General features: G+C 45.7%; 1 protein-coding gene across 2 annotated transcripts in view; it reads left to right on the top strand.

The window, feature by feature from the left end:
• The window catches only part of CSTPP1 (centriolar satellite-associated tubulin polyglutamylase complex regulator 1), a 156194-nt gene that overhangs the window by 129938 nt on the left and 12949 nt on the right, over positions 1-13307 (top strand). For both annotated transcript variants that reach the window (XM_024558873.3, XM_053924201.2), the window contains exon 4: positions 1570-1654. In XM_024558873.3, coding sequence (XP_024414641.2) covers positions 1570-1654 — 85 coding nt within the window. The remainder of the gene's footprint in view (positions 1-1569; positions 1655-13307) is intronic.

The following is a 13307-nucleotide window of genomic DNA, read 5'->3' as shown; positions in this document are numbered from 1 at the left end:
AGGTAATTACAGGGATAAATGTGAATTCCTCTGAGACACTTTGACCCCCACCTCCAAGAGTGATATCAGGTATATCCACCAAAGTTGAGTCTGGAAAAGCACTGACGATTCAAAGGTAGAACTTTCCTTTATTTACTTCCCTCAAGAAATCACTTCTCTACACGTATATGGGGAGTTCTGGAGTGAGATTAAAATGGGAACACATTAGATTCAGTGGCTTTTCTCCCTTCCCTTTGCCTTTCCTGCCCCTCACCCTGAATCAGTGAGAACACGAGTGGCCATTACTCCTCCTGTTGAAGAATAACACCCCCTATCAGGCCGTGCCCGGGTCAGGCCAGCGAGGAGAGGAAAGCACACACCCTGTTGCGGCCAAGACGAAGGCCACAAAAGCCATCCTGATCCTTTGACCTACATTGACGCTGATTCTGTTCCTTGGTGTCCCTGACTTTGGCAGTGTGGTTAGTTTAACTCCGTGCCCCCACCTTGAATTGAGCTTTGATGAAAAAGTACTAGGAACCCAGGCCTGTCCCTGGGGATTTGGGGTTTTTGTCTTGGAAAAGCATCAACCGAACCAGCAGGGGCAGGAGATCTGAATTCCTGTGGCTTGGGCTAACTTAGGTCCAAAGAAACCAAGTGCCTCTGATCATCTTCATTCCCCAAATGTGGCTGTGCCCTTTGGACTCCCTTTTCATACTCACTCCCCCAGTTAGGCTGGCTTCCAGGTTGCTTGCCCTTGCTTTACCGTGAGCACATCGTTCCATATTTGAAATGCTTTAGCTTGTGGAATACTACTTGTGAATTGCTGCTGTGTGGCCAATATAAAGTCTTTTGGTTTAGTACATGCAGTACCAAAACAACTTTTAAGCATCAGTGTACTTCCTCTCCCCTGGGGTCCTACAAACCTTCCTGAGATTTGCCTTGCTGGGTCTTCTGCGGGGCCACAGAGCCTCACCCTGGCTTCTGTCTCCCAAAGCACTGCTTCTGCGCATCTTGGGCCACCAACTTGGCTGACTATATAATACAATGACCAGATTTGTGTGCAGGCATCAAAAAGAAGCCAGTGTGCATAACACTGAGTGATAGCTTAATATGGTCTGTGGGTTGCTGCATTGCTTTCTCCTCCATACATCGCGAGACTGAGTTTGCCGTAGTACTGCTTCCAGATACTCTGTGGATGGTCTCTGGGCATGTTGTAGTGACTGCTACTGTGCCAGAGAATTTCAGCAGATTTAACCAGCCTTTAAATGACTCCTTCCTGCCGATTTTTATACACAAGGAAAAGTAAACTAAGAAGGCCGATGAAGGTACCCTTCGTTCCCTCTTCCCCCTGCCATTTTTCAAACCAGTGAAGCTCCTTTAGCTAAAATGTTGGGCCTGGGTGCCTCCCACCCAGGAAAAGCTTTGTATAAATATTGATCTGAAAATCCCTCCCCTGGAGGTTAGTAGCTAGCACACCCTTAACTCTTACCTTTGGAAGAGCAGCTCTGGTCTGAAACCCATGGAATGACCCAGAAGACCAGTAAGTGCCCGTGCGGAGACCTAATATGCTTCTCTCCATTCCCACTTCAGACTTGCTGACCATGAGAGAGTACCACTGTTTGCTACAGTTGCTGTGCCCGGATTTCCCACTGGAGCTGACGCAGAAAGCAGCCAGGTATGTCCCCTGGGCTCCCGAAGCCAGCTCAGCCCTCTGTGTGACAGGGCTTTTTAGAGAAAGCTGAACTGTGTATAAACAAACCATGAGGGAAGAATAAAACCATTAGGAAAGAAACTGGCATTTGGAGAGAGGTCTATTTGGGATTTGCCCAAAAACGTAATACTCACTTTCTGCGCATCCATACGGAAGCCAAACAATCCTTTGTGGTTTCTGTGGGGAGCCTTAGGGTCTGCAGATAGAGTCGGTGGGTGGTAAAGTAAAGAGGCAAACACACACACACACACACACACACACACACGTATGCACACTGGAAACCCCCCAGAGGATATTCTGAGAAAAGAAGAGGCAAGGGTTGGCAGCAACTTGTGAGGAAGGGGTTGGAGTTGGAAACTAGAGAGGCATGAAGGTGATAAAGCCCAGCTGAAGGAAGGATACATTGTATTATTGATGCTAAAAAAAGGTTTTCGAGATCATTCCAGAACCAGGAAGACTTGGCAGAAATAGTTAGAACCTCCGAATTTCTGTGTTTGGTTTCACTGTCATTCACATTTTTAATCAAAATAGTTGGACTATGCACTCAATTAACTTTTTTTTAGTTTTTAAAATATATTTATTGATTATGCTATTACAGTTGTCCCATTTCCCCCCCTTCACTCAACTCCATCCTGCCCACCCCCCTCCCTCCCACATTCCCCCGCTATAGTTCATGTTCATGGGTCATACTTATAAGTTCTTTGGCTTCTCCATTTCCTACACTATTCTTACCCTCCCCCTGTCTATTTCCCACCTATCATTTATGTTGTTTATTCTCTGTACCTTTCCCCGCTCTCTCCCCCTCCCACTCCCCTATGCACTCAATTAACTTTTAACACAAAACCTGAGCTAAGGTAGCAAATGGAAGTATAGCAAAAAAAAAAAAAACCCCACCAAAAAACCCCCTTGTTTTCTGAACAGTGTCATAACAGAATTTTTAGGAAAATACTCTATCAGACACACCTCATTTTATTGCGCTTCATGGATACTGTGTTTTTACAAATTGACAGTTGGCGACAACTGTGAGTTGAGCAAGTCTGCCGACACCGTGTTTCCAACAGCATCTGCTCCCTTTGTATCTCTGTGGCACATTTCGGTAATTCTCACGATATGCCAGACTTTGCCATTATCATTATATTTGTTATGGTGATCTGTGGTCAGTGATCTTGGACGTTACTGCTGTAAGTGTTGTGTGTGGTCTGGCTGTTCCACCAACCAGCCGTTCCCCCATCTCTCTCCCTCCGCTTGGGCCTCCCTATTCCGTGGGACACAACTGTGTTGAAGTTTGCCCAGTGAATAACCATACAGTAGCCTCTAAGTATTAAAGTAAAAGGAAGAGTTGTACATCTCTCGCCTTAAATCAAAAACTAGAATAGAAATGATTAAGCTTAGTGAGGAAGGAGTGTCAAAAGCCAAGAGAGGCCAAAAGCTAGGCCTCTTGCATCAAACAGCCAAGTTGTGAATGTGAAGGAAAAATTCTTTAAAGAAATGAAAAGTGCTACTATAACGAATACATGAATGATAAGAAGGCAAAACAGCCTTACTGCTGACATGGAGAAAGTTTTCGTGGTCTGGATAGAAGATCAAACCAGTCACAGAATTCCCTTAAGCCAAAGAAAGCCTCATCCAGAGCAAGACTAACTCACTTCAATTCAACAAAAGCTGAGAGGTGAGAAAGCTGCAGGAAAGTTTGAAGAGGTTGGTTCATGAGGTTTAAGGAAAGAAACAAGTTATCCAGAAGCTTTAGCTAAGTTACCTGATGAAGGTGGCTACACTAAACAACAGGTTTTCACTGCAGATGAAACAGCCTCCTACTGGAAGAAGATGCCATCTAGGACTTTCACAACCAGAGAGAAGTCAGTGCCTGACTTCAAAGCTTCAAAGGACAGGCTGACTCTCCTGTCAGGGGCTAATCCAGCTGGTGACTTTAAGTTGAGCCAGTGCTCATTTACCATTCTGAAAATCCTAGGGCCCTTAGAATTATGCTAACTCTACTTCTCCTGCGCTCTGTAAATAGAACAACAAAACCCGGATGACACCTCAACTGTTTACAACACGGTTTACTGAATGTTTTAAGCCCACTGTTGAGATTATTTTTGACAGATGCCTTTCAAAATACTACTGCTCATTGCCAATGCACCTGGTCACCCAAGGGCTATGATGGAAAAGTACGAGATTAATGCTGTTTTCGTGCCTGCTGACATAACATCCATTCTCCAGGCCATGGGTCAAGGAGTAATTTTGACTTTCAAACAGTGTTATTTAAGATTGTCATAGACAGTGATTCCTCTGGTGGATCTGGGCAAAATGAACTGGAAACCTTCTGGAAAGGATGTGCCATTCTAGGTGCCATTCAGAGCATTCTGGGTTCATGGGAAGAGGTCAAAATATCCACATCCACAGGAGTTTGGAAGAAGTTGATTTTACTCTCGTGGATGGCTTTAAGGGCCCGAGGCTTCCGTGGAGGAAGCAGCTGCAGCTGTGGTGGAAGCAGCACGAGAGCGAGGATTTGAAGCGGAGCCTGAAGATGGGACTGAACTGCTGCGGTCTCACGATGAACTTTAACGAAGAGCTGCTTCTTGTGGACAAGCAAAGACAACAGTTTCTTGAGATGGAACCTACTCCAGGTGAAGATGCTGTGGAGATTGTTGAAATGACAGAAGAAAGATTTAGAATATAACATAAACCTAGTTGATAAAGCAGCAGCAGGGTTTGAGAGAATTGACTCCAATTTTGAAAGAAGTTCTACTGTGGGTAAAACCATTCATGAGGAAAGGAAGAGTCGAATGCAGTGGCAGGCTCTACTGTTGTCTTATTTTAAGAACCTGCGACAGCCACTCCAGCCTTCAGCAACCACCACCCTGGTCAGTCAGCGGCCGTCGCCATCAAGGTGCAACCCTCCACCAGCAAAAAGACTGACTCGCTGAAGCTCAGGTGATGGTCAGCACTCTTTAGCAACAAAGCAGTTTAAATTAAGATATGTACATTGATTTTTTTAGACATAATACTATTGCACATGTAATAGGCTACAGTATAATGTAAACATAACTTTTATATGTACTAGGAAACTAAAAAATTCATGTGACGTGCTTCATTACAGTATGTGCTTTATTGACCTGGTCTGGAACTGAACCCACAATATCTCCAAGGTATGCCTGTATTACAGTGTCCATGATGGATACATGTCATTATACATTGCCCAAACCCAGAGAAGGCATAACAGCCGGAGTGCACGGTAATGTAAACTGTGGACTTTAGGTGATGATGTAGCGTATCAGTGTAGGTTCCTCAGCTGTAACAGACGCACCTCTCTGGTGGGGATGTTAATATGGGGGAGGTCATGCATGTGGAGGAAAAGGGATTATACTGGAAATCTTTGTAACTTCCCTTTAACTTTGCTGGGAACCTAAAGCTGCTTTTAAAAAAGTAAAACCTTAATAATAATTTCTTGAAATGCCCAGCTTCCCTAAATCATAATGAGCGCATTTACCTTCATTCTTTCATTTAAATTCATTTACCTTATCTCACTTAATCCTTATGAAAACAGTTACTTCCCATTTTACAGAAAAATAAACGGATATATCACAATTTTTTTTAAAAACTTAAGAAAAGAGGAAACTGAAGGTTAAATATGTTGCCTGAACTCACCGATAGCTCAGTTGGTTGGAGCATGGTCTTGTACACCAAGGTCGTGGGTTCGATCTCCGATTAGAGCGAGTACAGGAGGTAACCAATCAATGTTTCTGCCTCGCATCAATGCTTCTCTCTCTCTGCCCCCACCCTTCCTCTCTCTTTGAAAAATCAATAAAGCATGTCATCAGATGAGGAGATAAGTAAGTAAACAAACAATCTCAGGTTCACCTGAATCCAGAGACTTTGCTGTCAACCTCCTCACACTTCATGACATCATTTCTGCTTGGTGCTTTGACCCACTGACACCAAAGCTGCAGGGGCCACACTACACCAAGAACCCTCTCACTCCTAACGTGAGCCACCAACCCCTGGCTGACTAGGAGGATGGGAAATCCACTGCTGCCAGCGACTGACAGCAGCCTCGCACGGGGCAGCCTGTTTGCAGTTCACAGCTCATACTAATTTTGCTGGTCATGTGCAAAGCCTGTTTAGTGATCATACACCCAGAATTTTATAGGGTTTTGTTTCCCTCATTGTTCAATGGATACTTACCTTTTGCAGTGGCAACTGATCACTGGTAAAAGCTGCAGTTCAGGTTTTATAATTTTAACTTACTCTGCTATCCAAAGGAGGTTTAGATTCCCCACCCCACCCCCACCCCCTTTGCTGAAAAGGGTGTGGGAGATTATCTCTTATATTTTAAAAGCAGCCAAGCAGAGTTAGCTTCAAATTTCCAATGAATGGTTCCTCCTTTGGTATCAGATCACTTTAAGATTCAGACCCAAATTTTTTTTTGAGGGGGGGCCGGTAGGGAGAGAACTCAGCATTCTTAAGAACTGGACTTAAATATAAAAATTAGCTACAGTTTCTTCATAGCTGAATAATAAAAAGTCAGCTTTGGCTGTAAGCAGAAAATCCCTAAAGAATTCTTGCAGAGAAGGACCCGTACGTGTGCACGCATGCGTGTGCACAGGGGGTGAGGACCCACTGCGTCCTGCAGTCTCGCTTGCTGCCGGGCCACTGTCACCTGGCATAGCACCGAGACCCACTCTAGACACTCCGGTAACGTCTCCCGAGTGAACCAGCATGCGAGTAAACATCCCTGGTCTGAAAGTTAATGTGGTTCTAATAGTCCGTGGTCCCAAGGAACTAAGGACAAAGGTCAGAAACTATATCCTACATTCATTTGTCCATTCATTTCTATATTCATCAAATTTTTCTTTTTTCACAACATTTTGGATGCCATATAATTCACCCATGTAATTAAATTCAATGACTTTTAGTACATTCACAAAATATATTCACATCCATTGCCACAGTCAATTTAAGAATATTTTAATAAGGCCAAAAAGAAATCCCGTACCATTTAGCATTACTCTCCAATCCCCTTCTCGTCCCCAGCCCTAAGCAACCACTAAACTACTTTCTGTCCCTGTAAGTTTGCCATTTATTTTAAACTCTAGACATTTAAAATAAATAGAACCATATAATATATGGTCCTTTGTGACTGGTTTCTTTCACTTGGCCTGTTTTCAGGGTTCACCACGTTGTAGCATGTGTTGGTACATCATGGAACACTTCTCGTGTGCCGGCTTTGTGCCAGGAGCTATTTTATACACACGGAACACAGTGACAAGTAAGTTAGAGATCCTGCCGCTCAAGAAGCTTGACGTTTAGTTTGGAAGAGGATCGCTTGGGTACGGGCTACTGCCTGCCCCCACTTTGTGACACATCACCTACATTTCCATCACTGTGCTCCTTTCCCGCCCCTGACATGCAGGGGGTGAGTTTAGGAGGGCGAGCCTTCTGTACAATTTTCAGCCCCCAGCAGCCACAGCTTTGCATCTGCCCCGCCCATCTCCCAGATCCTTCCAAACAATCTGATATATGTCAGTACTGTGGGTTAGAGTAGAAGGAATAGAATCCTCTATCCACAGATTCTTACAGTTAATGATACCAAGGGCTTCTGGTGATATTTGTCTAACTGTGGCCAGAAGCTTACCCCTCCTCACCAAGAGGCCTACTATTTGATTGAAACTTCCGACCTTTCAGTGGGAGGAGGAGGAAGCACTGCAGCCAGCTTAGGCCAACAGCAGAGTGAGGGAATTATGGGAATGTGAGCGTAAAAAACAAAACGCCTAGCAGTGGTTTCCAACCTGTGGCCCACGGGCCACATGCAGCCCAGGATGGCTATGAATGCGGCCCAACACAAAATTGTAAACTTACTTAAAACTTTTTCTTGCTCATCAGTTTTCATTAGTGTTTGTGTATTTAATGTGTAGCCCAAGACAACTCCTCTTCTTCCAGTGTGGCCCAGAGACCCCAAAAGATTGGACACCCCTGGCTAGGGTAACGCTCAGGATACTGACTGCAGAATTAGAGGTGAATGCAGAACTGGGGGAGTTTGTTTTCTCCTTCTGTGTGAGCATCTGGCTTCTGTGTCCGCCCCACCTCCCAGGCCATCCGTTCCCAAATACCGCCCAGGCTGGTGTGTGTGTAGAGAATTGTGCCTATCCCAGAAAGCGCACTGATCGTAGAAGCTATTCTCATTTTGTTCAGGATCCCAACTTCGCCCCCCCCACAAGCCCAGCCCTCTGACTGGCCCGGCAGATGGGGGCGGCTAGGCCTTGAAGGCATTTACTATTGCCAGAAGAGGCCCTGCCCGTCCTGTCCCCTCGCTGGGCTCACTTCGCTCAGGCTGCGGGAGGAGACTCCCATCTGTGATGATGTGTGTGAAGGAATCTGATCCCCAGGCAGCTTTACACTGGAGCCTGTCCAGGGGCATGGCATCTCCACATGCACCTGACTTACGTGTTGCAAGCACCGTGACCAGGCCCTGGGGCGGCAGGTGTGAGCTGGAAACACAGGAAAGAACAAACAAACTCCGTGGCAGCGCCCAGCCAGGGGTCCTCTCCGCCTCACACAGCCCCACAGCAGTGGGAGTCGCTAAGTAACTTTGTTCCCAAATGGCCACCACAGCACCCCGTCTCCGTCCCTCAGGGCCTGGGGGCTCTCCCAGTGGTTCAGACCATGCAGTGAGAGCCAGACTCCTTTGTCGTCGTTGATGGTGTCTTTTTTGTTGAGGTGTAATTGACATGTAACATTATATTTGTTTCAGGTGTATAGTATCATTTGATATTTGTATATATTGCAAAAATGATCACCACAGTAAGTCTAGTTAAGATCTGTCTCCACACCTAGTTAGAACGTTTTTTTTCTTGTGACGAGAACTTTTAAGATCTATTCTCCTAGCAACTTTCAAATATGCAATACAATATTATTACCTATAGACACCATTCTGTACATTACATCCCCTTGACTTATTTTATAATTGGAAGTTTGTACCTTTTGTACCTTCACCCATTTCACCCACCCCCTAACTCCCACCTCTGGCAGCCCACCAATCTGTTTGCTGTACAAGCTTGCTTTGTGGGCTGGGTACACCCTCCTCTTGTAGTTGAGCCTTGATTTCTGTTGGCAGGTCAATTGGAGGGATTTCCCCAAGCCAGTCAGCTGCAAGGACTGGCCTGACCACTGACCACCAACATCCACCCTCCGTGGAGGATCAGCTGTGCAGGGCCAGGGTGGTGGTGCTTCAACATGGTCTGTAGCTGTCCACTGGGTGTGCAGGCCCTGGTGTTTCCTGGGCTGTGTAAGCCAAGATCAGCCCCCTCCTGTGTTTTGCCCTGGGTCACCCTGCCTGAGCTATAAAGCACTCTGAGATGGCTGCTATTTGTGCTGGGCTTGGACAGTCCCAGGAAAAGCCAAGCTGTGAATCTAGGGTGTTTGCTGCTAGTGGCAGGCCTGGGGCCACTTAGCAAGAGCTTGGGGGCTCACTGAGGCCGGCTTTGGATTGTTTGATAGGATGTAGGAAGTTGTGAAGCATGAGCCAAGACCAGCCATTCACATGAAAAAGTCACAGTTAACAGTTTGGGTGGACCTGTAATTTTGGTGGGATGGAGTTCCAGGGGATCTCCAGGGCAGGGCAACCAGTGTTAGCCAGGTTGATGGAGTCTCAGATATGGCGTCTGCCTGCCAGCTCTGTGGCTCTGTACAGGGAAAGCTCAGAAAAGGGACAGTGGCCTCTGCTCACCTTTCTATCTGGGAGAAAACTGTCCCCCAACTCTTGCCTTGATGCCAGACACTTCAGTCCCTCCCTGTATCCCACTGGTGCCTTTCAAGCTCCTACCCTGGTGCTGGAGCTCAGAAGGAGTGAATCTGAATATGTCCGTGTGTGGGCTCTTTAAGGGGAACTGCTTGCACCTCCAGAGTTTCTTCCACCGATTCAATCCCCACTGGTTTTCGTAACCAGAAGTTGTGGGGACGTATCTTCCTGGCACTGGAACCCTGGGCCGGGGGCCCTGGTTTGGGGCTGGGACTCCTCGCTCCCAATACATCCCTCCTGAATTTTTATCTACCACATGTGGATGTGGGACCAGTCTGTTCTATGTCTCCACCCCTCCTAGTAGCCTGAATGGATGTGGTTTCTTTAATTCCGTAGTTGTCAGATTTCCATTCAGCTTGATTTCTGATGGTACTGAGTGCTGGTGGTTCTACATTTCAGTTGTAATTTTGATGTGGTTGTACAAAGAGGTGAGCTGTTTTACCTCTGCCGCCATCTTGACCAGAAGTCTGACCGATTTATTTTACTTAGCATAATGCTCTTGAGGTGCATCCAAGTTGTTGAAAATGGCAAGATTTGATTCTTTTTTATGGATGAGCAATATTTCGTTGTGTATGTTCTCTCTCTCGAGATATAATCACATTTTCTTTATCCATTCATCCATCAATGGACACTTAAGTTGTTCCCACTATTAGGCTATTACAAACAATGCTGCAGTGAACATGAGGACATGTATATCTTTTCGAGTTCGTATTTTCGTTTTCCTCAGATAATCACCCAGAGTGGAATTGCTAGATCGTATGGTTGTTCTAGCTTTAATTTTAGGGGGAACTGACATACTGTTTTCCTTAGTGCTGCAAGAGCTAAACTTCTTGAGTTCGATTCCTGGTTCATAATTTACCAGCCGTGCCCTTGGGAAAGGTCTTTCACCTCTCTGAGCCTCACTTTTCTCAGTTGTAAAGTGGGAGTAATAATAAGAGTTGTAATAGTTGAAGAAGCATGTTATGTGCTTAAAGTAAGTCCTGGCACTGCGTAAATTACAGCCCTGACCTATAAGAGCACAGGCACTTCGGTTAGAAGGACCTGCGTGTACCTGCCACCTGTGCCCTATTAACTGGGTGACCTTGGGGATCTATCCTAACTTCCCTACACCCTGTTGTCACAGCTGTAAAATGGGATGATGTACCTAAATGATAGGATGGTTGTAAGATTTCAGCAAAAAATATATATAGATTGCTTAGCATGTTGTAGACGTGTTATAAAGAGGTTTCTTGCTGTTAAAATAATGTTGGCATTATTATTATAACAAGATTTTTAATATAAATGAGAAGTCCCTGGATTCCCCGAGGCAATACTTTCTGGCCTTTTTCACAACACAACACTCAGAAAATCACGTGTGACAAAGAGTAGGGTACGACAGGACTGCCTGTGGTTAGCCTGCTGGCTCTGGCCGCCTCCCAGCTGGGCCAAGGGGACCGTCATACCTGTGACTCAAGGCCCAGTGACACGGGGATGGAGAGCTGCACTCCGAGGGTGAAGATTTAAAGCTGCGCATCAGAATCACCTGCAGGGCTTATTAAACCACCTATTTAACTCAGGTCTCTCTCACCGAAGGTTTGATTCCCTAGTGAGTAGCTTTTGTCTGATAGGAAAATCTCCTTTGTTATGGTTATGTGCTGAATACATACAGTGCTTCAAAAGCACACAGACGGCTAAAGAATCTAGTTTTAGGCATTGCAATTCACCCCCGTTGCAGAGAGTCACTCAGCTGCTTCCTCATGGTGAAGGACTTGGGTCCTAGAAACAGACAGCCCTGGATTCAAATCCCAGCTCCCTCACCGACTGGCCTGTGACACTGAGCAACATCTCTAAGCCTCAGTTTCCCCATCTGTAAGATGAAAATAAAAATAGCACCTGCCTCTCAGATTTAATGATATAATGCATGTAAAATACTTCTCATATAACCCTCAAAATATATTACCTATTTTTGTTTTTAAAAATGTTTAATTGATTTTTTTTAGAGAGAGGGAAACATCAATTTGTTGTTCCACTTATCTCTGCATTCATTGGTTGATTCTTGTGTGTGTCCTGACCAGGGATTGAACCCACAACCTTTGTGTATTGGGCTGATGCTCTAACCAACTGAGCTACCCAGCCAGGGCCATAGAGTACCTATTTTTAAACATCATAATTAGCGAATGGGAAGTGTGTTTAATCCCTATAATTTATTTTTCAGATGTTCACTGAGCATCTGCTGTCTGCCGGACCTCACACCGTGCACTGAGGGTACGCCTGTGTGCCATCTGAGTGTCTTTACGTCTCTCCCCCGCAGCATCTTTCTGCACAGGAACATCTTTCCTCCCCAGAGCTGACTCGCCATCCAACAGTATCACTGTTGCCCCAAAAGGTCTTTCTCCAAAACGCCGTCCTTTCCTTCCTCATCCTTTCATTCCCCAAATGCCTGTTATGTGCCGGTCACGGTGCTTGTGGAGGGGCTGTGACGGTGAGCAAAACAGGTGTTGTTCCAGCCCTCAAGGAACATACTAACTGACAGAGCAGACAATGCCAGGTAAATGAAACGCTAGGTGCTCTAGGACATACACACAGGAGACCCAGCCTGGCCTGCGGACTCGGGAAAGGCTTTTCCATGAGGAAGAGATGTTGAATTCGGGACCTAAAGGATTAGGAATAGACGAACATGCCCTCTCAGCTATCAAGACAGTATTATAAGGCCGTCGGAATTAACACAGTATGTTATAGGAGTGAGGACAGACAAAGGGGTCATCCTGGACGGGCCAGAACAGACCCATGCGAGTGTACGAACTGGGTGTGCGAGAAGCTGGAATTGCAGAGCAGCGGGGAGAGGAGTGATTCAGCAAGTGGCGGTGAATGGCTGTTTTCCCACACAGTGCAGGCAGATCCCTTCCTCACACCATAACCAGAAGTCAGTTTCAGAGATTACAGACCAAAGTGTGAAATGCAAAACTCTTAAAAAGAGAATAGAGAAAAGTGTCTTTAGGGCCACCAGGTAGTTAAAGAATTCTTAAAAAAGATACAAAAGCCCAAGTGCAATGGACGAGATTGATAAACTTGACCGAAAACAAAACTTCACTGGTTTGCTCAGTCATTGTTCGTTGAGGGTGCCTGTCATGTGCCAGGCACGCTCTCAGGTGCGAGGGCAGAGCAGTGGACAAAATAAAGTCCTTGCCTCGTGGAGCTGGCAGTCGACAGGGAGGAGAAATGTCAGCTAGGATGCAAGACTTTCCTGAGGGCAAAGCGAGAACAAAGTGAACCCTGGCCACAGCAGCGCAAGTGCTGAACCAGTCAAAGGCCAAGCCAGAGACTAGAAGAGGATATTTGTTATGTATATAACAACAAATTAGTCTGCAGAACTTTTAGTCTCAGTATTTTATAAGTTACACCTACAAATCAATAGAAGAAGATAAATGACCTCAGTAGAAAAACAGTCCAAAGATATGAATGGGCAATACACGGAAGAGCAAACCCTAACAGCCAATAAACATGTGGGCATATTTTCATGCCCAAACTCACTAGTAATCAGAGAAACGCCAATTAAGATCGAGATGCCACTTCACACCCACCAGATTAGCAGAAATGGAAAAGTCTGACAGTCCAAGTGTTGCTGAGGATGCAGAGCAGCTGGAACTCTCACAAGCTGCTGCTGAGAATGTAAATTGCTACAATCGTGTTGAAGCAATGGGGGCAAATCTTAAAGGGTTCCAGAAGTGTGCCTGCTTGCAAGGACACATGCAGCACTGTTTGCAATAGCTGCCACTGGAACAGCTGCGTGTGCCCCGCATTACAAAGGACAAAATGTGGCACCTTCAGAGAGTGGGATTC

Source organism: Desmodus rotundus, chromosome 5 (assembly GCF_022682495.2).
Source record: "Desmodus rotundus isolate HL8 chromosome 5, HLdesRot8A.1, whole genome shotgun sequence".
NCBI classification, from domain to species: Eukaryota; Metazoa; Chordata; class Mammalia; order Chiroptera; family Phyllostomidae; genus Desmodus; species Desmodus rotundus.
Note: the sequence above shows the minus strand (reverse complement) of the source record. Positions and strands in the feature narration are given on the sequence as shown.